This window comes from Typopeltis vanoorti, chromosome 15 (assembly GCF_054136105.1).
Source record: "Typopeltis vanoorti isolate ZY-2024b chromosome 15, IOZ_Tvanoo_1.0, whole genome shotgun sequence".
Classification (NCBI taxonomy): domain Eukaryota; kingdom Metazoa; phylum Arthropoda; class Arachnida; order Uropygi; family Thelyphonidae; genus Typopeltis; species Typopeltis vanoorti.
The window spans coordinates 27,704,445-27,731,166 of NC_143563.1; the positions used below are offsets into that span (position 1 = coordinate 27,704,445).

The 26,722-nt window shown below is 35.1% G+C and overlaps 1 protein-coding gene across 2 annotated transcripts in view; it reads right to left on the reverse strand.

Annotated features, from left to right (window-relative positions):
• The window catches only part of LOC150098544 (uncharacterized), a 610,245-nt gene that overhangs the window by 161,562 nt on the left and 421,961 nt on the right, over positions 1-26,722 (reverse strand). For both annotated transcript variants that reach the window (XM_090405300.1, XM_090405297.1), the window contains exon 27: positions 16,383-16,452. In XM_090405300.1, coding sequence (XP_090261426.1) covers positions 16,383-16,452 — 70 coding nt within the window. The remainder of the gene's footprint in view (positions 1-16,382; positions 16,453-26,722) is intronic.

The window sequence follows — 26,722 nt, forward strand, 5'->3', positions numbered from 1 at the left end:
TCTAACTAATATCGGCATAGATTTGAGGGATAGGAAAATAATTTATCAAATTTAAAAAATCAAAATGGATGGATTAAAATCAATGATAAGGAGAAAATAATAAATATAAGGAGTGGAGTAAGACAAGGATGTATACTTTCACCACTTTTATTTAATTTATATATTGAAAAGACCATTCAGAAAACTAAAGATAAAATAAATAGTGGCATAAAGATAAATGGTGAGCAAGTCATGTGTATGAGATTTGCTGATGACATAGCCCTTGTAGCAGAAAACAGAAGAACGTTAAAAACAATGCTAGAATTACTAAATAATAACCTTGAAAAATATAAAATGAAAATCAACACAGATAAGACTAAAATCATTATTAAAGGCAAAATCCCTATCAATATACAGCATATAGACATCAACGGGAAACAAATAAAACAAGTGAAAAGCTTTAAATATTTAGGAAGCCTAATAACAGAAGATGGCAGAACAAGGGAAGACATCAGATCAAGAATAAACAATGCAAAAGCCCAATTCTCTAAGATGAAAAGCATTTTAACAGGAAACCTCAACCTACAATTGAAAAAAAAAATCAGTAAAGACATTGATATGGCGCATTGCACTGTATGAATGTGAAACCTGGATTCTAGGCAGAGAAGATGCAAGAAGATTGGAGGCTTTTGAAATGCAGTGCTGGTGCCACATGAACAAAATAAAATGGACAGAAAAAAAAAAAAAAAAACGAACAAGTCCTGAGAGAGATAAATGAAACAAGAACTCTAATTAAATTGATATCGATCAAAATTAGAAGGGATAGGTGGCTTGGACATAAACTTCGACATGGACTTGTGAAAAGAATAACTGAGGGCAAAATAGAGGGGAAAAGCTTTCTTGACCAAGTTAAAGACAGCATGGGTTTGAGGAGTTACCAGGAGGTTAAGAAGAAAGCCAATGACAGAGCGGAATGGAGGAAATTGCTACTGAGCTAACAGTCCCAAGACTGATGCAACTGATGATGATCCAAGTCAAAAATCAGGTATCACTAAAACTCTTATTTATCAAGCTCACCCACTGAGCATTACTAATATGAAATACATCTTGTCAAACTATGTCTATCGTCTCCTTGTCTAATGACGCCACTGAATCTTTTATAGACAAGTTCATTAATGGTTATGGAGTTGCTCTCTTGCTAGTCTCCCAAGTGGTTGTTAACTGTATCATTATCCAGTATGTCAAAGGCACATCTGAAAAAATCTCTTCTTAAATCTAATGATCTTCTCAGAGTGATTTTTAACCTGATTAATAAACTTTCCTCTTTTCTAAGCTTTGCAAAAGACAAACTTCCCCTTTGGCCTATCCTGATGTCCATTAAATTCTCTAGGCCTGTGGTTTATCACACTTCGGCCAAACTTGTAGATCTGTAGTTGTCTGTTATGATGAACATCCAAACTATATTAGATTCTATAAGCTGGAATGATCATAACTTGCTGAACCAACCAGCTGCAGGTCTGCCAGTTTGGCCGTGTGATAAACCATAGTTGCAGTGAATTGAGTCATCCTTCTTGCCTGCTTTGTGTTGCTCATGGGCCTGAATAACAGATAATGGATAATGATTCTGGCAAGATGGACTCAACCGGTGCTTTATTCTTTTATCAGTTTCTGAAAGAAAAAATGTAAATTAGTTACTTAAATATAAAGAGCCAGCAGGCTTCATTTCGGCGATATAAACATTAATTAAATTAAGGGGATATTAGATCCCACACTGTTTTAAAACCGAATAAGAAACTCAAAGATTCCAATCTTTGAGTTTCTTATTCGGTTTTAAAACAGTGTGGGATCTAATATCCCCTTAATTTAATTAATGTTTATATCGCCAAAATGAAGCCTGTTGGCTCTTTATATTTAAGTAACTAATTTAAGTAGGTGCACCTTTTGGACAACTGATATAGCAGAATATCGCTATACCGTTTAGTATTAATTTGGCCTAGCTACTCACTAATGAAGCTCAATAAAGGCTGAAACTGGTGTGGGTAGTGACCTCCCACCATAATGTAATAACAGCATACCTTTCCTAGGAAATGTGTTTTTACATTATGGAAAAGACCAAGAATAGCGATCAGAACTTTACCCACCTTTGCAACGAGTTGCCTGTGTTTGTACTACGTTCTAGGACTACTTGCATTCAGCTCATGCTAGTATTCGCAGATACTTTTATAGTTTTTTTATACTATATTCGGCATGAAACTCTCTGATTCCAATCTTTGAGTTTCTTATTCAGTTTTAAAACAATGTGGAATCTAATATCCCCTTAATTTAATTAATGTAAATTAGGTATGTTTAGTGAACAGTTGGCTTGCCCATTGTGGGCTGATTAGCAACATATTTCATACTTACCTGCACAGTATGTTTTGGAGCATTTGTGCCTTGAGGATGTGTTTTTCATAATCTGGCAGGTTACTGAATTCGCCAAAAAGTTTGGGCTGTTTGCATAGAGAAGTTGCAATATCTGGAATATCGGCTTCTCGGTGAAGTGTATTCCTCAAGAATCATTGGGCACTGAATGCCATGCAGATGCACTTCTTTTGTATAACTTCTATTTTCTTGCCATTCAAATATGCCATGTCACCAGTTTGGTGATTCACACATTAGTTCAGTAATAGGTAAAGTTGCTTTGTACTACTTTTTAATAGAATGCTAAGTTAATAAATATTATTATTTTCGTATCATTCTGTGTTGTGAATAAATATCATTGGCATGGTGTTGGACATACTGCGAGATGCACTGAGTGCAGTTTGGGAAGCAGCGTGGCCATTTCTGGTTCAGGACCATCTTAGCCAGTTCATGCATCTTCAGCATCTGTTTATAGTCCAGTTGATCCACCATTCACTTCTACTTTGATGGAAATGGTTAAAGTTAAAAAAGGATACTTTCCCAATACTTACCTACATCCGAAGACTGGAGAGTTAATCAAATGTTGAATCACGATCAAAAAGTGACTCCAATAGGATGTAATGAAAAGTCTCATGAGTCTGCTTATCACCTTTTCCCCAATAACATTTCCATTTTTTGGAGCTTTTGTTTAATGATGTTATTCATTATTCAATTCTCTTTCAACCAAAATACCCAAATCCTTGTATTCATTAACTTAATTTGCCTTCATGTTTCATTATCAATTAGAACATATCTGATAGATTCTACACTGGTGTCCAAAAACTAAGGACAAACTACAATTTTACCTGTACATGAAAAAAAAAAAAAATTTTCATCACTACAGCCAAATATGAACATAAATTTATTGTCAGCATACTAATAAATTATATTACACAAAAAATGTGTTATAAATTTTGAACAAATTTAATTGTGATACATTTTTTGCAAAAGTTTAAAATTTCCTAAGGACGTACCTAAGAAATTAATGTATATTGTTAATAGAAAACTATGCAGAGAAACATTTTCATATGGAATATGTCCACTCTGAACTGTGATGTAGCTCTCACAGTGTCATGCCATACTTAGCACCAAGCAATTCAGGAATTCTTAAAGCAAACTGGCCCATTCTCCTTCAGAGCAAGGATAAAGCCTTGTTTGTTTTATGGAGAGGAATTTCGAGCAGCAATGCATCTCCCTATTGTATTCCAAATGTGTTCTATGGAGTTGAGATCTGGGAGTGTGCTGGCCACTCAATTTGATTAATATTCTTGGTCTCCAGAAGTATCTCCACTGATCGTGTATGATGTGGTGTGGCATTGTCATCCATAATAATGAATTCTTTGCTTACAGCACTATGGAACAACAAAAGGAAGTTGAAGAACTTCGATGCAACATTGCTCGCCAGTCGTAGTCCCTTTATCCATCACTTGTAGCTCGGTGCATCCATTAAGCATAATGCTCAATGCAGTGGTAAGCAATGCCACTTTCATGTCAGATCAAATGTCATCTAGAATCAGAGGACAGATGAAAACGACTCTCATCTGTAGAGAGTACATTAACCATTGTGTCCGGTCCAATTATTATGGATACAACACCACTGAAAATGTGCTCTATGAGCTGTGAATAAAGGGACACAGACCAGGCCTTTGGGCATATAGGTCTACTTATCATAGATATCTTGCCACAGTTTGTCAAGATATCTGCATACCCATGCTTAATGCAGCTAACCTGCCATAGTGTGTCAATTAAGTTTTGCTGTTATAACCAAAAATCTGTCTTCATGCTCTGTAGTAGAGAGGGTGACCTCTTAGCAAATGTCTGGAAAACATTCCATTGGTTTGAAATGCTGCTGAGAGCTTGGATATAATGATGTGTAAGGTTCCAAACTTTCTGGAAATATCAGTAATTCTGCAGCCTTCAAGCTTTCTAATAATTCTTCCTCATGTGAAATCATCTAGATGATGTCTTTGAGATATTACAAGGCATCCAAGTTTGCAACTTTATTCCTTCAAGAAAAGAGCTTCCTTCGAACACAGCCTTTTATCTTGTTAAATGCTACCATGTGACTCTTTTGCGTGCGATTTAAAAATTTGAATGTGTACCTGCTTTCTACTCAAGATTGTCAGTTATACAAATTGTCACAAGCTGATTTGACCGAATTTGCAGTTTTAATCTTCAGAAATAGTGTTCGTCCTTAGGTTTTGTACACCAGTATATACAATAATTAGGCCTTCATATACTGCTAATGAAGAAAAAATTTAGTTTTATTAAGATATCTGGTTTTCCATATATTATTTAATCTTTTGAAAGCAACATTTTCTTTTGTCAATCTGTGTGTGTGTGATGCAGTCCACTTTCAGCATCAATTAGCTCATAATTATGTAAAATTCTTAAAAATTATTCTTAACTTCTTGTATGCAGGTCAATTAATTGATCTGCATACAAGAAGTTAAGAATATAGTATTTGTTATTCAATTTCAACTTTTGTTTTATTCATATTCATTTTAAGTTCAACTTTTTCAGCTGTCTTATACAATGTTTCTGATTCTGTTTGTATATCAGTGTATTTTGATTATATTAAATGTATGTCATCTGTAATATCAGAATCCATTTTATTTCTCTTTTTTATACTTGTAACATTTTTCCTAATCTAATCAATGATTATGTTAAAAATATTCCAGACATTATGCCACCATGTCTCATACTACGTCCTTATTCCAAATCATACTGATACTGTTTTGTGTGTAATAACAAAATATTTATTTTCTATATACATTTATTGCCACATATTTATTAGGAATTCCATTCCATTTTGATAGTATTAACTCTTTATCAAAACTCTCAAGAGCATTGACAAAATATATTAATTTAATTATAACAAAGTTCTAAATTCTATACCTTGTTAAATTATTTAAAGTAAAAGTGTGATGAACAGTACTTCCACCTGTCCTAAATATATTTTCTATTTCATTTTTAATTAATAATAAATATTATTTTCTTATCATTCTGTGTTGTCAATCAATACTGCTAAATAAATTAACACCTATATATAAAAATTAAAGTGGCTATTGACAGTATCCTAATTATCCTCCAATTTTCTATTTAGTGAGACTAGCTTTTGAGCCTCCATAGCTCAATCAGCATAGACGAAGCCATTTGATTGGAAAGACCCGGATTCAATTCCCGTCAGTCATGTGAGGGACCTTTATCTGGTCTCTTTTGACTAAAGGTGAGTTAGCCAGTCTCATACAGAAGGGAAGTTTTTCATCCCCCGGAACAGGCAAACCAGCTAGTGAATACACACATCTACAGACATAAGATTAACGGGAGGCATAGGGCTAACCATCTTATCATCTAAATACAGTTGTAGTTAAATGAATAGAAAAATCCTCGACATAGCAAGGTAAAAGAGGAGGAAAGGAATAAGAAGAAAAGACTGGCATTCTATGAATTTATAGATCATTATTTCTTTCCATTGTTCTAGGTATGTTTTCACTCTCTGACACTTTATTATACACTGCTTGCAATTTACCAGTAGCAATTTCTTTAGTCATCTTAAGTATGCAAATTGACAAGTTCCTGTAGAGTGTATGGAGGATAAGTTAGTGCCATTGCATAAAGGTGGTAGTGGAATGGGGATATCAAACAATAGACCTGTTTGTGCATTTCTATAGTTAGATTTTGGAGAAATTGGTAAGAATTCAAATGCAGAATTAGGCAGATGAGGGCAATATTATTTATGCAGGTTAGCATAGATTTGTTAAGTAGGAAACTCTTGTTTTAGTAATCTGTTTACCTTTTACAATAGAGTAACAAGCATAGTGGATGGGGGCAAGCATACACTGTCATTTTTTTTTTTTTTTTTTTTTTTGGATTTTGCAAAGGCATTTCACAAGGTGCACATGACAAGTTGGTTTTTTTACGTTGCAACACATGAGTATGGATATCAAGTTAATAGACTGAATTGGTAACTGACTTTCTGATAGATATCAAAGAGTTATATATGAGGGAGCAGTATCAGGGAGAAGGAAAGTTAAAAGTGGAGTTCCACAGGGTTCAGCACTGGGACCATCGCTGTTCAATCTTTATGTCAATGATATTGTCACAGAACTACAGGATGATGTTCAGTTGCTTCCAGATAATGTGAAGATTGGGAGGGTTATTAGGAATATAGCCAACCTGGTTGGCCAAGTCATTAGCATATCTGCTTTCTAGCCAAAAGCCTGCTGGTTCAATTCTTACCATGGGCATGGAGTTGGTGTAGATGATGATGATCGTAGTTGCAGTCATTGTAGTTGATGGATTGAGTGGTGGACATGGAGAGTTGTAGAATAGGTACTCTCACTCGATGAGTCTTTGGACTCCCTGGAGGTGTCACATAATAATAATATTGCTGATGTTTTGAATAAGCAGAAAAGGTAGGGAAACAAATAGGGATATCAGTTTAATGCAACAAAATGTAAGGTTTGAAATTTGGGATCCAGAGATGGGATGCTCCATACTCACTTGGTAGAGTTATACTTGAAGAAATGGAGAAAGCAAGGGATTTTGGAGTGATTCTAGGCATAAATCTGATGTTTAGAGAACGTATTGCAAAGGTACAGAGAATTAAAAAAAAAAAAAAAATCAGTTACAGAGATGGATAGCAAAAATTGAATCAGGAGTGTAGTGTTGATTATGAGGATAGACTGAGAGCACGGACATGAAGGAATGCACAGTTTGGAGGACTGAAGACAAAGGTGGGGGGTAGTGGTGGGGTCACATAATAATAATAATAATAATATTGCTGATGTTTTGAATAAGCAGAAAAGGTAGGGAAACGAATAGGGATATCAGTTTAATGCAACAAAATGTAAGGTTTGAAATTTGGGATCCAGAGATGGGATGCTCCATACTCACTTGGTAGAGTTATACTTGAAGAAATGGAGAAAGCAAGGGATTTTGGAGTGATTCTAGGCATAAATTTGATGTTTAGAGAACGTATTGCAAAGGTACAGAGAATTAAAAAAAAAAAAAAATCAGTTACAGAGATGGATAGCAAAAATTGAATCAGGAGTGTAGTGTTGATTATGAGGATAGACTGAGAGCACGGACATGAAGGAATGCACAGTTTGGAGGACTGAAGACAAAGGTGGGGGGTAGGGTGATGGAGATATTTCAGCTGTTGAGAGGTTATTAAAAGATAAACAGTGGGAAGATTTTTCATATAGTAGAACAAGAAGAAGGAATAAGGACAAGGCAAAAGGAAGTAGTAAATAAAAGGGTAAAAAGTAAGTGTTTTGTATGGAGAGTGTAGGAGCATAGAATGCATTGCTTGACAAGGTGGTTAATGTGCAAACAGTGGATGAGTTTAAGGAGTGATATGATAAATTTTTGTTTGCTAGTATTGATCTCCCATGATGAATCTTTTGACACTCCATGAAGATCAAAAAAATAAAATAATAATTTCTATTGCTATATTTTCATTACTGCATGCTTTTCCACTCTATTCCACTCATTATTCAGTTTTTCATTATAAACCATCAAGAAAAAGACTAGGTTGTCTGCTGAACAGACTTGCTTCTGAGTACACAACAGGCCAAAACTATTGAAGTATATGATGATGAGTTCTGGTATAGTATTTAAATCCATAATTATAGGTGGCTTTACCATTATTGTATACTTCTTATTATGCCAGTTCTATTGTTGAAGATTGCCGAAAGATGGAGAGAGCACTGTGATGAGATTTTAAATGTAGAAAACAATACAACTAAGAAGACTTACTAGTCTATAATCTGCCACTTTATGTGATGAACCACCATTATGAATAAGAATAATCCTTGCAGACTTTCAGTCCGAAGGTATTATTCCTAATCACAGCAATTAATTAAAAGTGATTAAAAGTGGATTAATTATCCTGATATAACATCTGAAAAAATATCTTCCTCCTGTATTATGTCATTAGGTAAATCTGAGCAGTATTGTTCCAAATGAACTAGTTATGTGTAATTCATTTTTACAGGAAGATCCAAAAGTCATGCACACCATAAAATAATTAATTAATTTTATGGATTGCATGAATATTAGTGACAAACTTTATAGAACTAAATTGATACAAACAAAGCTTCTAACCATATCTTTATAAAGCAAAAATAGATAACATTACATAAAAAACAAAGAGAGAAAATGTTCAAATGGCTGCTTCATTCTTGAATGTGATCTTTTTACCAAATTGGAGGCAACTCTTCAAAGCATGGAATTATTGACTGCTCCATTTGCTTCAGTGATGTTTGTCTTCAGTTCAGCAATTGTGTGAGGATTATTTTTTCTGATTTTAGGTAACTCCATAAGAAGAAATCTGGAGGTGAACAAATCTGGTGACCTTGGGGACCAAAGTCCTTTAGAAATCAGTTTGTAACCAGAAAACTCTTGCAAAAATTGCATTGTTTCGTTTCATGTATGGCAAATGGCACCATCCTGCTGAAAATAGCAATCGCATTCTTCAATCTCAAGGAAAGTCACAAAGTGGATGAAGTCTTGGTACAGTGCACTGTTCAATGTCATCTCAAAGAAAATGGGTCCAACAATGCAATGGCATGATAGTGCACATCACACTCTGAATTTCAGAGAATGCAAGGGTATTTCATGGAAAACATCAGGATTTTCTGATGACCGAATTCTTTTATTTTGGCTATTGATGATGTATCCACTTAGATGGAACCATGCTTCATCACTGAAGAAAATACTGTCCAGCTTGTGAACTCTATTTTCTTAAACAAATGATAGAAACCACCTGCAGTACACAATGTTTACTTATTCAGTGGTTTCAATTCCTGAACCGAGTGTTCACTCAGTTCAGAACGTTTTTGTGATGAAGCTTTAATTATTTGATGGTTCTCCAAGTGCTGCCATATGACATAGCTGTTTGTGCAGAGTTTATTAATACTCTTTGAAGGTGAATGTTGCAATACATCATCTACCACAGTCACTTTATCCTCAGTCAAAATGGAAGGTCTTCCATGCTGCTGTTTGTCTGTGACTCCATCATCATCATCATCATGCATATCAAGGATTTAGGCCTAGCATGGCCTGTTCTGGCCTTAGAAGTCATCGTTGAATCGTTTAAGAGGACGTCCTGGTTTTCTTTTTCCTAATGGCTTGTACTTTTAAGGCTTGTTTTGGTATTCTTTCTGTTTTCATTCTTTAAACATGTTCCATCCATTTATGTTTATATTTTTTAATTTTTTCTATTACTGGTTCTTGGTTTAATTCTTGTCTGCTACTCATAATTGTCAAATTCTGAGGAACAACAGAGTCAGGATACTTCTGATGAAACTGCACCAAAACATTTGCATAAGAATGATAGGCAAAATAAAATTCTAAAATAACTCATTGCTCCACGGAAAGTACGAGGGAAGGGGTCTGGAAAGTTCTGATTACACCTAGAACAAAAATGATATTATTCAGAGTTATGAAGGTAACTTACGATCTTACAGCCTCGTATGTACTTTCTTGTGGTTATATCAGTTGCTTTAATATCATTTTTGTTCTAAGTTTTACCAGAACTTTCCAGACCCCCCCCCAGTAACATTTTACTTTCCTTATAAACAAAATTATGCAGTGGCTGCTCAATACCTGACATCTGACAGATAGATAATACTGACCAATAATCCTAGGGTGCCATCTACAGCCGGAATGGATAACTGGAATTGAACACACTTCGATGCAGCTCAGTTTCAATTTTGATATGCATGACTTTTGGTTTACCCTGTATTATGCTCCTTTTTAACACATCTATAAACTTTTCAGATTAATCTTAGCATTCCCAGCTAGTCATAATTAGATTAGATTTTGCATTACAACTTTTAGCTAATGTTTAGTTAATACTAGTCATTGCTTATAGCCATCATCTACTTATCTGATAACTGATTTATCAGATTGTATCTCTTTCCATAGTTTTTCTCATAACATAGTTTAATCATCCAAGAGATCCCAGGTTTATTACAAAGTTTATTTCTAGGGACAAACATTAGATTATGTAAGATGTCCCTTGGTACTATCCATTTGGTCTCTTCCATTTAATATCTCTCAGTTACAACTTTTAATTCTATTAGCATATCATCAAAGTGTTAAATTGTGAATGAAACTATGTTGTGTAATTTATTTTTTTTCATTCACATTTAACATTGCTTATAATGTATTAATCATAATTTGTATAAAGATTATTTATTGTTCCTTAATTATGGATTACTATTTAAATATTTATTCTAAACTTAACCTACTATTAATTTATTAAATAATAATATGTGTAGAAATTTATGATAACTAAATATATATGTAAAGTAACGAAAAGTGTATTATAAATAATTGTATACGTAATGAAAGAGCGCTGATTAAGTAGCTCAAATATTCTGTTTATTCTTATTTGTGAAAATTTAACGTTATGTAATCACTTATGTAAGAGTAGAGCGTCGTATTACATTAGCGAAATGTTTACGTTCATGCGTTGTCATGGAGACGCATGAAATAAACAAGCACGAGTCGAAGAGTTCGTGACCTTCGGACTGAAAGGAGAAAAAAAAAATAGAAGATTTTTAATTAGAGAAGAGAGAGGAAGTTTTTGCGGAGCGGGAAGGAAGGTAGGATACAAGCAAAAGAAGTGGAAGAAAATTATAAGTTCTCTAGGGCAGAAATTCATGAGAATAGTGTTTAGAAGTGAGCCAAAACATAGTGAATCATATACTTAGCTGCAAGTGAAGTCAGCTGTGTTGTAAAGGAAAATTAATGCCATAACCGGATAAATAAAGAACTGGACATTCAATGGAAAATTCTGATTAGTTCCAGTTAGTCTAGGATTGCATCTTAATTCTATGTTGCCCTGAGAAGAATTATATTGAAATTAACTAGTTTCAGAGAAGTAAACAAGGAAAGATATCAGTGCCTTATTGATGTGTTTTTTTTTTTGAGTAGTGAAGCGCAATTAACAGTAGTTCAGTTAAAATAGTTGAAGAATTTTTATTAATGTGTTCCGCTAACGTAAATAAGTTAATTCATAAGGGTGCTCACAATTAATAGATGTATTGAAGATTGTATCTGGTAAGAGTAGTCATACTTGTTTGTTTATTCTAACATTAACATATCTTCGAAGTTCAAAGTCCGAAATAAGATTGCTTGGAATATTGTCTACCTTGATTAGTGCTTCCTGTGAATTTAAACATTAAGTACAGCTGATAGATATGTGGAGACTGATTAAATAAGAAATTTTGTTTTATTAACTTGAGTTAAGAAAGCTTGTGATTTTGAAGCTGTGAATTGTATGTGAAAGTTTAGAACATTGAATTGGCATGAGTGACTTAGCAAGATGTATTAAGTTGATTGTACTGTTTCATTTTAAAGCAGAATTCTCATATTTGTTATATATATCATATATTAAATGTTTTATTTTGTTAATCTAAATATTGTGTTTGCCTGAATTCCCTTTTATTGCACCGTTCATAAATATTCGAATCTTGCAGGAACCCCAAGTGGAATAGTAAATAATTCGGCCTAAATAAATGAGGAGACTGCTAACTTAATTAAGAATTGATCCTACTATTTTGTATAGACTAATCTAAAAATAGGGTGGCGCAGTATATTCTCTACTTTTGGATCGGTGATCAATTTGCAATTAGTTGTCATATTGATAAGAGTGACTTGAACCAAGATGGCGGATTTAGAACATAACATGAAAATAGAACGTCACGACAAAAGTTAGTTCTTTTGAAATTCTGCTCAGCTTTCTGATTATCATTTCTCACCTTATCTTAATTTACCTTTCAAGATTAAATGATCATTGTTACACAGGAAAATTTAAAAAATTAATATGATCCATCATTAATTTCTCACCACCAGTTAAGATCTGATCCAAAATCTTATCTGGAGTGGATAAAATGTATGGGAAATAACAACTTACCCATCCATGAGAACCTTCAAAATCTACCACCTATTTGCTTAAAGTCCCACAACCTGATCTGGAAAAATCAGCAACCAGATACATATTCTCCTGAATTGCTCTGGATTAGAGAAAAGTTGTTGGAAGTTTTTTCACTTGATTATGTATAAATTAAAGATACCAAGAAATTATATCCAAGGACTTTATCTAAGTCCTGAAGTATTTTCAGGACTGAGGCAACTTGTGATAAAGGTATTATGACTTCACATCACTTGCCTTAGCATAGCATTAAACATGTCTGCAAGGAGATGTGCTTTGCATTATGGGATACTCAGTCCTGAAAATATTTCAGGTGCAAACTTTGTTTGCTTACACTTGCATAAAGGATTAAACCAAGATATAATTTCTTGGTATCTTTAATTTATATTCTCCTGAAACTGAATGGAAGAATCACTGGCTTACTTCAATAATAAAAAAATCAGGCCATGCCAGATATGCTACCCTGATGTACAAGTGGAGCCTGCATCAATCCCCAACATGTGACTGTGTTGCTGATCAACAGACCGTCAATCATATTATTCAGAGTTTTCAGGGCACATTGAAGGACCTATTCCAGGTTACCCAGGATGCAATCCAATGGATTAGAGACAATCTGAACTTAAATTTGTGATTTTTAACATAAATAAGTTTTAGTATATGTATATATTTACTTTTCTATTTTTATCTTTCTATTTGCACAAACCCAACCCATACAAAATGTATTTTGTATACATATTGCTTTGGATAACTATTGGAAAGCTGCTCCAGAAATTTACTTTACTTTTCCTTATCTTTTTAAGTAACCGGCCCACAATATTATCGAATTTTCTCCACTAGCATAACGTACTTCTACCCTCACCAGTAAAATTCCATAAGATCTACAATGAAATTCTTGTCCTGAATAGGAATTCAATGTGTCAGTGTCTAAATTTTCTCTGATAAGCAATAACACACACCACCTCTTTTGCCTATTCGATCTCTTCTAATAACATTATAATTGCCATTATGCACTTTAACATCATGAATATCTTTATTAAGCTGAGACAGAAATCCACACAATATGTGGCTTAATTTCTCCAATTAATAATTTAAGTCACATAATCTTATTCTTTAAGCTTTGTATATTAATATATAAAGGCATGACTCCACTTAAGGCTTTAATGTTGTTTTTCCTCTGCATCCATCACTGTATTTTTAAGGATATTACATTCATCCATCTACTCACTGAACATCATCAGATGCCATACGATCACTCCTTTCCTTGGTGAGGTTCCACCAGTCCTCAACAGGTGTTCCTGCTATATGCTTTTCTGGAGGCTTCAACTATCTGAAGATAAGTTACTCCAGACACACCATCCACAATTGAAGGGGTAGACCTCAATTCATCTCACTGAAGGTTTACCCCATCCTCTTTCAGGAACTTTACCTTCTATTACTGTTTTGAGATAAGAAGTCCTATTTCCATCATTTCAATGTGTCCAAAGTATTTCAGCTGTCTTCTGTCAATATCTTTAATGAGATTTCAAGTTCTGCTGATCTTTTTTAGCAGCCATCCATTTGACTTCCTTTTAGTACATGATATCCTCCACAGTCTTCTGCAACACCACATCTCAAAGCAACTATCATTTTCCTATAAGACTTCTTCAGTTTCTATGTCTCACATCCATAAGTCACTGTTAAAAAATAGCTGCATCTGGAATCCCCAACTTTGTTATTGGAGATAAATCTATCCTTCCAGATTTTAGACAAGTGTCTGACTATTGTTTTAGCCATTTCTAGTCTTCTTCTCATGTCTCCTGAACAACAATTCTTCACATTAATAATGGATGGAGCCCAGGTATTTGAACTTGAGGACTTCCTCAATCCTTTCTCCATTACAGCACGTGTTTCTCAGAATCTTTCCTGTCTATATTTCCTTTCAGAATATCTTCGACATGCTAGGATTGAGTTGAAGTCCTTTGTTCTTACTGATTGTATTAACTTTGTTAAGGATTTCTCACAGTTCTTCCTTGTTATCACAAAGGAGTACTGTATCATCAGCATCCCAGATTACTGATCAATCTGCCACCTATCCTAATTCCTGTGTTAAGCTAATCCAATACTTCATGCATGATGTCCTCAGCATAGATACTAAAACAGTTGAGGAGAGAATAGGCATCCTCACCTAACTCCCTTGCTGACATATAGACTAATTATACCAAATTTAATTAATATTGAAAAAATATAAAACATGTCATTATGCTTTTTTGTGAATAGCACCAATTCACCCACACCCAAATCAGTCAAAGTGTTCTCCCAATATACTGTAAAAAACTCAGTGCACTTTAATTCCAGTATAGAAAACCTCACACTGATATAATGGTTGGTTTTGATGTCTCCTCTTTATTCGCCAATGTCCCACTTAAATATACCTCAGATCTCCTTCAAGTTGAATTTCTTCCCAATATCTCTGCCCAGTTTAAGTTCATCACGAACGCTGGTTATTTTTTCATTTGGCAAAGAAAATTCTACAATACAGACAGAGAGGACAGTCATAGGCCCTCTGCTTTCTTTCTCCTGACCCTCTCCCACCCTCCAGCTAACTATTTAACCCAGTACATTTGCTTAACACATCTAAACAACCAATTCTGTTCAAACCAGTTCACCTTAGAAGGGGAAACAACCACAGTCTCCCCTTCCTGGAGGCTTTGATTATATGCCAGCCTAATGAATCCCTAGCATTCTCAGTCTACACAAAACACCACATACTAGCAGATACATTCACCAACAGTCACCCCACCATCCCCCAGCCACATGGGATTATAAAAACCTATATAAAAGTGCAAAATAATCAGTTCTTATAACAATGCCCTCACTACTGAACTTGAGAGCATTTCAACACTTTCTTAGTCAATGGCTAAAGTCCCTTTCAAAAAATATTACCCCCAGAACAGACTGCACCAAATCTATAATCATTCCATATATTTGGGATACATCATGAAAAAAAACTAATAAAAATTCTAAAAAATAAATACAACATTACAACTACTTACAGACCATATTGGTAATTGGTGTCCTTTATCCACTTCAAAGACCAACCATAATTCCTAGACCTGCCAGATGTTTACCAGGTTCCTTGCATTTGTAAATTGTCTTATTATGGCCAAACAGGCAGGATAGCCAATCTCAGATTATTATTATTTTTTCTTTTGATTCACTATGAGTCAATTTGCTTGATTGATAATAACCAGGTTTTTAAATCATATGCAACTGTTTATTTATACAAGATGTATTTCCTCTTAGAGGAAATAGGTCTAGTTTAATAAACAACTGCATATGAGTTAAAGGAGGAAATAATCTAGCAAATGATAATTATTGAAAAAAGATCCTAAAAAGATTTAAATAGAACTGCAGGTTTTTGTGCTGATAGTTTGTATTTTTGCAAACTCTCAGTCATTTTCAAAACCTTTTACATTTCAAAGATAAACACTGTTTTTAAGTAATTGACTATGAGCAGATTTATATCAACTTTTAATGATTAATCAGTTTAATTCTTTTTTTATTCATTAAAACTGAACATTTCTCTGACATATTTTGCTGTCTGAAATATTTGAGTTTTTTGTGTTAAATATCTTCACAAAGATGCTGTCAGCCATACAGACAGCAAAGCATGCTGGAGAAACATTTCATTTTGATGAATAAAGAAGTCTATGAGTCAAATCTGGTTAATCATTAAGAGTTTAATCCTCTCTGAACTGTGCAACTGATGTAAATTGTGGGTGTTCTTTTGGGCAGTTTGCCTGTTTTGCGGGATGAAAAACTTGAGTTTCGGGAAAGAAAATCTTGCCAAGAGACAAAATAACTCACCTTCAGCTGAAAGGTTCTTCACATCATTGACATGATTTTAATCCAGATCTTTCCAACTAAAGGGTTTTGTCTATAGCTACAAAGGTTTGTATTTATTTAAAACATTTATTTAAAATCAACATTTTGTCAACAAAAATTAATGTTGAACATTATTCTGAAAAATACTTACGCTGAGATGACATATCTGAACTTCCTGAACTTGAAAGTACTTCAGGTATATCAGAATTTGAGATATCTTTCTGTTTTAAAGAAGACAAAATATTTGAAATAATATGAAAGCATGAGTAGAAGAAAAACCTGCATCTTAGAAATACTTTCAAATTCAACAAAATATTTTAGTACAATAAACCCTCATTATAGAAAATAATGTTACAGAACACTCACTAACTATTGTAATAAGAAAAAAAAAAATCCTACTAAGTTCCCATAAAGATGTAAACAAGAAGGTAGAACAATCACAACTGAATACATACAAGTGCATCATTAATATACTTGTATGCATTCAGGCAAAGAGACTTTTCTTGTAAATGTAAAGCACTCAACACAAATCTTTTGAAAAGAAACATCTTGATATTAAATATTTTTAAATCAACTGATTCTAATTATCATTTTTGTTTAAATATGATTTTATGAGGATAAAAAAACAATCTGCTATTTAATATATTATCTTCATCAAGGTATACAGCTTTTCTTTTAAATAACTCTTTCCTAATATGTTTTTTTAACATCTGATGGTTTTCTAGGCTGGCTGCTAAATAGTACACAAGAATGAATCGCATAGTAATGAATCGGGTAGCTTCCCAACTAGCTAGTAAATAATCCATCTACCAGATCACACCTGGAAAGAGAATCTATGTAGGATATATATGCACTGGAACATATCAAAGCCATACATGGACAGGAGACTGGATTGTTCTGTGTGGGGAACATGTTTATGAGTCTTTCACCTTCCATTATATACCCCTACTCTTCATTCAACTTCCTCTACAACAATGAAAAACAATATTATTATCATTATTATTATTATCAGACCTCCATGAAGTCCAAAGATTTTTTGTAGCACGTCCACAATCTCATGCAAAAAAATAAATTGTGACTTAAATGGATTCACCATCTATGCACTCTTACCAACCACTCTCCATGGAAAGAACCTAATCCTCACTTTCTTGCTTACACCTTCCTTATCCAACACACAAGGACTCATACTCTATCAGATTAATGTCTCTTCCAGATTAATCTGGTAACAATCCCTCACCAACTTATACAAAGTGTGTTCAAAAAAGCATGAACTTTTGCTATGAAGACTTTATTGCTCATTTTACAACATTTTAAGCACTGTCCCCCTTCAAATTAGTCTCCTCTGATAACTGATTTATTACTATGGGTGAGATTTGGATTCACCATTACACATCAGAATCCAAACAACAGTCAAAACAGTGGACAGAAGCCAGTTGTTTAGCGCCAAAGAAGACAAAGTCAGTTCTATCAGAAGGAAAGGTCATGGCATCGGTGTTTTGGGATGCTAAAGGCATTTTGCTTATTAATTATCTTGAAAAGGGTAAAACAATACCGGGGGAATATTATTCCAATCTTTTAACTAGACTAGACGAAAAAATTTCGTAAGAAAAGACCCAGTTTACATAAGAAAAAATCATCTTTCATCAGGACAATGCATCTGCCCACAAAAATGTTTGGCAATGGGAAAATTAAGGGATCTGCACTATGAATTGTTAGAACATCCACCCTATTCCCCAGATTTGGCTCCCTTTGACTTCTCTCTCTTCCCAAAATTAGAACTCTTCCTTGCTGGTCTTTTTTTTTTCGAATCAAGAGGTGATTGCAGCTGTAGAGGGGTATTTTGCAGATCTTACTGAGAACCACTACAAGGATGGGATAATGGCACTGGAGCATTGCTGGAATAAATGTATTAGTCTTAAGGGAGATTATGTTGAAAAATAAAAATAATTTTGAAATTATAAATTCGTTTTTTCACTGTTAGGCTGTGAACTTTTCAGACCACCCTCATATGTTGAATTACAAAACTGTTAAGTATACCAACTCAGGAAAAGACTAGTTGAGGCAATGCTATGGCATAAGAAACTGCAAGAGTTAGGTGTTGATAGTGCACGGATGATGGTAAAAAAAAATGTTGGGGGCAATTCAAAGAGAAAGGTGATGAGCAGTATAGAGCACAGGCTGGAATGATACCAGTATAGTAAAGAAAGCAAGATCTGAGTAAGAATATGAGAGGAAATTAGACATGCATGCCAAAGGCAATTCCAAAGAGTTCTTTCAGTATGTAGCAAGTAAAATGAAAAATTATGGAAGAATAATTTTTTCAAATGCCAGTGGTAGGGAGATAACTTAAGCAGACAAAATAAGTGAATTACTAAGTAATCACTTTTGCAATGATATATCATCCAGATGGAGATATTGCAGTAACAAGAGAAGGGCTGATGTATAAATAAAGATGAATTAGAAATGCATAGGCTATTACAAAACCTCAATGTGAATACAGCTACGGCATTGCATGGTATATGAGCTTGAGTATTACAAGAAAGTGCTATGGAATTGGCAGTGCCTTTGACCACATTGTTTAATGTAAGTCTCACCTCTGGATTAGTCCCAAGAGAGGAAAACAGTTTTATTGCCTTAAGGTAGCCCTAAGACAAGTAGCGAATTATCAGCTGATCAGCATCTCAGGAGTGGTAGTCAAAGTATTATTATTATTATTATTATTGTTGTTCTGGAAAACTCCAAGGAGTCGACAGACTCATCGAGGGAGTCTGTCGACTCCCTCGATGAGTCTGTCCCTTAACATCATGTCAAGAACAACTATTCGACATTCACACAGTATCTATCATACCTCACATTGAACTCATTCACAGTCATAGCACCCACAACAGACTCTGGCAGCTTATTCCACTCATTCACCACTCTCCAAGTAAAAAACCTAGCTCTAACACCCTTATCAACCACGCTCTTGCCCAGCTTCCATTCATGGTCCCTAGTCCTCCCACCACCAGTCATATTTTCAAAAATATCTTCTGGATCAATCTTATAGAAACCCTTCAGTAATTTGAATGTCTCAATCATATCACCCCTCCTTCACCTATCGACCAATTTCTGCAACCCACAAATCTTCAACCTATTCTCATAAGGTTCATTCCAGAGACCTGCTATCATCTTGGTCACTCGTCTCTGGATCCTCTCCACTTCCTCCCCATCACGAAGAAACCCTGGTGCCCATAACTGGGCACAGTAGCCCAAATGGGGTCTTATCAAGGCTCGATACAGAGTAACAACAACTTGTTTGTCTCTGCATGTTAAAGTATTTTTCAGAAGCCAAGTGATTGGTGAGCTGTTTTAGTCACTTTTGCAATGTGCCCCCTAAACTTCAATTCCCTATCCACCAACACTCCCAAATCCCTGGCCTCATCAATCTCCTGGAGTACAGTTCCACCAATGCGATATACTGCTGCTATTCTTTTCACCCCAAAGTGCATAACCTTACACTTTGGCATTAAATTGACATCCATTTTTCCTAGCCCAGTCCTCCAAACTATCCAAATCATCCTGTAAAATTTTGACATCCTGTGCACTCATAATTGCTCTACCCAACTTTGCATCATCAGCAAACAAGTGAACCCTTCCTCTCAAATCCTTTCCTATATCATTGATGAACAAATTGAAAAGCAGTGGTCCAAGAACAGAGCCCTGTGGCACACCACTAGTCACAAGCCATCTTTTAGACTCCACTCCTGAATAAACCACTCTCTGGTATCTCTCCTTCAACCACCCTCCTATCCATCTCACCAACCCTATATCTATCCCCATCTGCTCCAGTTTACTGATTAGGGTTCTATGTGGCATCCTATCAAAAGCCTTGGCAAGGTCCAGTAGTATTACTGTAAACCCATTACCCCTATCCAGTTCAGCCGTCACTGTGTTATAAAACGTGAGCAAGTTACTAAGGCATGATCTACCCTTCACAAAACCATGTTGTCCCCCATACAATATCCCATTTTCATCTATCCAATCCTGTATTCTTTTCTTGATTAATTTCTCTAAAACCTTGACAATGATTCCTGATATGCTAATCGGTCAGTAATTTACAACAGCAGTCTTGGAACCACCTTTATGCAGTGGAACTATTTTCCCCTCTTTCCACCCCCTCGGGACTAACCCAGACCCGAGACTCAAATTAAACAAAATGGTCAAGGGTACTGACAATTCTTTAGCTGCTTCTCGTACAACACGAGCTGGTATACCATCCAATCCCACAGATGTATTGACATTGAGGTTATGCAATAGACTACTCACCTCCACTTCATTCACCACAATTCCTGTATAATCTACTGGTACATTCGTTTCTGCAATGTGACCACCTGGATGATATATTCTTGCAAAGTGCTCACTCAGTAACTCAACTATCTCAACTGATTCAGTTATCTCCCTACCATCGGCATTCTTTAAAATCATTCTGCCATGTACATTTTTCCTTTTACTTGCTACATATCTAAAAAACTGTTTAGGATTCTCTTTAGCCTGCATGGCCAATGTTCTTTCGTAATCCTTTTTTGCTTTTATTACCACACTCATCACCCTTCTGGCCTGCGCTTTATACCGTTCATGTGCCTGCCAGTCACCTTTCTCCTTAAATTCCCTCCATAGTTGTTTCTTTTTTAGCAGCTCAAGCTTAATGGTGTTATTCATCCATTTAACCCCTAGTTGATTTATTATTCGGACTCTAGGTATACAGTCAGCCATTGCTTCATGCAAACTTCTTAACTACCTCCCATGCACTATCGACTTCTAGTCCTTGCAGTTGTACATGCCATGGCACTGAACCAATCAAACTCCTAAGCTTGTCATACTTTCCAGCACGATAATTTCACATGTACCCTGTCTTAATTGAAAATTCTACACCTTTAGCCACCTCCCAAGTCAAGACCCTATGATCACTCTCACCGATTGGTGAGAATGTGAAGTTGGTTAAGGGAAAAATACAGGAATGGATAGATAAGAATGGGATGCTATATGAAGGCAACATGGTTTTGTGAAAGGTAGGTGTCATGCCTCAGTAACTTACCTTTTTTTAATACAGTGATAGCTGAGTTAGATAAAGGTAATGACTATACAGTGATGCTGCTGGACTTTGCGAAGGAATTCTGATAAATAAATTACAGCAAATAGGGATTGATATGATGTTAGTGATATGGATAATAGGGTGGCTGATGAAGAGATACCAGACAGTAGGTTATTCAGAAGCTGAATCCATTAGAAGGCCTGACAAGTTACATGCTGTGGAGCTCTCTACTAGAGCTATTAGTATTCAATTCCTGTTTGGTTAAGTTCTGTTAAGTGGAAGTTTGTAATCAATACAAACATTAGTTTACATTACTAGTATTTGTACTAATTCTCCAGATATTAGTGAAATAAATGGATGTGGAAGTGTGTTTTATTGGATAAAATATTAATGTTATTTTTTGCTTTTTCAGGATGTATTTTTGTTATTTATTTATTTTTATTTTTTGTAATTTTTCATTTCTTTTGTGCTTTATTGCTTTTTTTCTGGAGATTTTTTTAATATATTCAGTGACACTCTGGTATTTGTTTGGTTATTTTTCATAGTTGAAATAGTGCAAGAATTTATAGATGTATAAATAAAGATGTGAATATTACATTTACAGAACAGGGATATGCATCAGAGATGAGGAATTTGTGCATGACTGCCACACAGGAAATGTCCAGATCCCATCCCAGAAGATCTTCAACAGTGTGTTGCCTGCACACCATCATATTTGGACTTTCTTCAGGTGCAACATGGCAGAGTAAGCAGTAGCTTCAGTAGGATTATTGCCAGCTGATTAGGAAGCCTCCACACATTTCCATTGAGTTTGGTCCCCTGTACAGTCTGTCTGCCAAACTGCAGAAACTGCTTTATTTCACATTGCTAATATTTGGAAATGAAAACATCACAATGGATTATGGCAATGATGAACGCTCTAAGCACTGTTCAGAGATGTTCATGCGAATGTGTTTTTGATCTGCTGTGAGCAAGAGCAGCACCCATCTTGCTCAAAGCTTTTTCATTTATAATTCTTCATGCTCTTTTGAAATGCCTATAGTCTCAGCAATTTCACGCACTTTGACTCACCAGTCATCCAATACCATATTGTGCACTTAATCAATGATTTTTGGTGTTGTTACACTTTTTGGATGTCCTTCATTTGGATCATCTTCAAGGCCGGGATGGCCACATTTAAACTTGGCAGCCCATTTCTTAATTGTCTAAAATGAAGGCAAAGAGTGCCCATAAACTTTTATGAACGTCGAAAGAAATTTCTTTTGGCATTAAACCTTCTTTTACAAAGAATTTTATAACCACACGATACTCGATTTTATCCATTTTAAGGGATACAGACAATACTTGCTTCAGACAGCTGTATAAAACAAACCACTTGATAGAATGACTTGCAATTTCACAACTTAGAAAAAAAAAAAAAATCTTGCCGATAGTGTTGCCATCTATGGTCGAAGCTGAGAACTTTTCAGACTACCCTTGTATGCATCCACTTAACTAAAAAAAATTCCACACATTTAGAATTTATAGATGTATAAATAAAGATGTGAATATTACATTTACAGAACAGGGATATGCATCAGAGATGAGGAATTTGTGCATGACTGCCACACAGGAAATGTCCAGATCCCATCCCAGAAGATCTTCAACAGTGTGTTGCCTGCACACCATCATATTTGGACTTTCTTCAGGTGCAACATGGCAGAGTAAGCAGTAGCTTCAGTAGGATTATTGCCAGCTGATTAGGAAGCCTCCACACATTTCCATTGAGTTTGGTCCCCTGTACAGTCTGTCTGCCAAACTGCAGAAACTGCTTTATTTCACATTGCTAATATTTGGAAATGAAAACATCACAATGGATTATGGCAATGATGAACGCTCTAAGCACTGTTCAGAGATGTTCATGCGAATGTGTTTTTGATCTGCTGTGAGCAAGAGCAGCACCCATCTTGCTCAAAGCTTTTTCATTTATAATTCTTCATGCTCTTTTGAAATGCCTATAGTCTCAGCAATTTCACGCACTTTGACTCACCGGTCATCCAATACCATATTGTGCACTTAATCAATGATTTTTGGTGTTGTTACACTTTTTGGATGTCCTTCATTTGGATCATCTTCAAGGCCGGGATGGCCACATTTAAACTTGGCAGCCCATTTCTTAATTGTCTAAAATGAAGGCAAAGAGTGCCCATAAACTTTTATGAACGTCGAAAGAAATTTCTTTTGGCATTAAACCTTCTTTTACAAAGAATTTTATAACCTCACGATACTCGATTTTATCCATTTTAAGGGATACAGACAATACTTGCTTCAGACAGCTGTATAAAACAAACCACTTGATAGAATGACTTGCAATTTCACAACTTAGAAAAAAAAAAAAAAAATCTTGCCGATAGTGTTGCCATCTATGGTCGAAGCTGAGAACTTTTCAGACTACCCTTGTATGCATCCACTTAACTAAAAAAAATTCCACACATTTAGCTATTGCCCAAGTAAAGACCAGATTATCGTTCTCACCATTTAGCAGCAATGTGGCCTTCTGATACAGACAAATCCTCTGATGCACTAGCACTTTCAAACCCCTGGTATCGTCTATCACATGCTACCTCAGGTAGTTATTCCTTAGTAACTGTATAAATTCCATTTCCTTTCTTCCAAGTTATGCTCCATAGTTGAATCCCCTCTCCCCATCCCCACAATAATTACTTGTCCTTCACTCATTGAGCTTATTTGCAAGCTAATGCATAGCATGCACACCATCCTTTACATCCCCTGGTCTATAGCAGCAAAATTTTGTATATATTACCCTGTTGACCTCAAATGCACTATTTTAAATGACTTCCAACTGAACTTGTATTCTTTTTGGCTGCAGTTCATCAGCTACCATCAACATCCCCCCCACACACACACCCAATTCTTTTCACTCTGTCCTCCCTGAAAATACTATAAGTTTCAGATTCAGCCCATTAACCCAGACTAATGTCCTCCTTTAATTGGCTTAATTATGTTAACTTGTCAAGTTCAGCCTTGTTCTGCTGTGTACATCACTTCATTAAGGGCTAGTCCTTTTTTCCTTCAAATATATATTTGGCCATTAATGGGCTAGTGATGCACAACACAGTCTTCCCCAGCCAAGTCAATCCTATCTTCTTGTGGTGTGGCCTGTTTCCATAAACAGTGTTCTCGTGAGTGGTGAGATGACTACTACTGCCTTAAAAACATATCCTCCCTAGGTGGAAGAAATGCCATCTAAGTGGGAGATAACTGGGCCAGTCACATGTGCAGAGATAGACAAGGAAACATGTTAACAAACAAAGAAGAAATAAAGAAACATTACTTCTGCAACTCACTATTATATACCAGCTGTAGAAGATGAATCTATTGAGTTACCATCAAGACAAGAAATATAGTACATTTATTCAGGAACATCAAATCCCCAAGAAATAAATAGAATCCTGGGGAGTTACTAAAAGCAGGCAGAAAAAAACTAGAAAACAAAATATGCAAATTTATTTTAACCATATGGAACAAAGAGCAAATATCAAAGCAACACACAAAGTATTTACTTCTATTTTGAAGAACAGATTAAATCCCATGTGGAGAAGATAACTGGTGTCTACCAAGCAGGTTTTCAGGAAAAACAAATCTACAATTGATCAGATACATATAGTTAAAACATTAGAGAAATGTGGGAATTTGATATAAATATTCATCAGGTTTTTGTTGATTTCTGACAAGTATATGATAGCATTAATAGACAAAATTTATAAGAGATTATAATATACTTTAGAATACCAGATAAGCTAGTAAGACTTATGAGATTAGCAGTGGAAAATTCAGAAACACAGGTTAAGCTATTGAAAGATCCTATTCCAATAACTTAAGAATTAAAACAAGGAGAGTCTAGCTTCAATACCTTTTTAAGTTAGCTCTGGAATACATTATTTGATCATTGCCACTAGACACTCCAATAAACAAATCAGTGCAGATTGTAGAATATGCAGATAATATTCACATCATGTCAAGAACCAAACAGAAAAGCATTTGGAATTAGAAAAACTAGCATATGAGATAGGGCTAAAATTTATTCAACAGAAAACTAAGATAATGATTAATACCAGCTAAAATCAATTAACTGATACAAGCATGAAAACTGTGTTGTGTTGTGTTCCATCGAGTCGTTTTCGACTCCTGGTGATTCTATGATTCTATGAACATACGCTCTCCATTCAGATTTGTCCCTGGCCATATCTTTCAGAATTTCCAGGCACATTACAGTTGCTTCTTTAACTCCATCCACCCATCTAATTTGGGTTTTCCTCTTCTCCTGCTTCCATCAACTTTAGCAAGCATCATTATCTTCTCCAGACTGCCATTTGCTCACATATCATGTCCAAAGTATGACAATTTTTGCTTGATGATAATAGCTTTGAGGGAAGAATCTGGCTTTATTCTGTCTATCGCTGATTTATTGGTTTGCTTTGCAGTCCATGGTATTCTTAGTAAGTGTCTCCAAACCCACAATTCAAAATGCATCTTCCTTCTTTCACTCTTTCTCAGGATCCAACTTTCACATCGATACAGTACTTACTATAGGGAATACCATTGCTTTCACAATTCTGATTTTTGTTGGAAGGCTAATATCTTTATCTTTAAAGATCTTGCTTAAATTTGTCATTGCTTTTGCATGAAAATTGGGAACCATTAAATAGAAAAAGTGGATCAATTTGCAAATTTAGGAGTAATGATCACAAGTCAACCAAATGAGATGGTATAAAGTGGAGAATTGAATAAAGAGGGGTAATCAGGCTTTTTATTCTCTCTTTTGTGTATTAAAAAAAAAAAAAGATATCCACTGCAAGACTAAATATATAAATATATAAATCAAAATATATAAAGTACAAATATATAAATCAACAATTCATCCAACTGTTACCTACGGATGTAAAATCTGGATATTTACAGTGAGGATAGAGAATTTAATTTCAGTTTTTGAAAGGAAAATTCTTAGAAAAATATTTGGCCATGAATGACAATAGTCTCTGGAGGATCAGATACAACCATCAGTGATATCAATTCTATAAAGAACCTACAATATCTGGTATAATCAACCTCAAAAAGAAGCAGTGGGAGGGAAATGTTTCTCGTAAGGAAGATGACAGTATTCTTAAGAAGACTAAAATGCTTAGTAAAAGACCAAGATACCATTAGTCAAGATAACATCATACTGCAGGTCCAAATTGGGGAAAGTAAGGTCCTGGGCAGACAGGATTGAATGCAACAAATCCAGGAGGCTGAAGAGCCATAGAAAGGGGGGGGGGGGAAGAAGATATACTCAATGGCTTGAGTCAAAAACTCCAACTTCTCATTTAGTTTATGATACAGCCTAAAACAAGTTTAAGAAAATTATCAATAAATCCAAA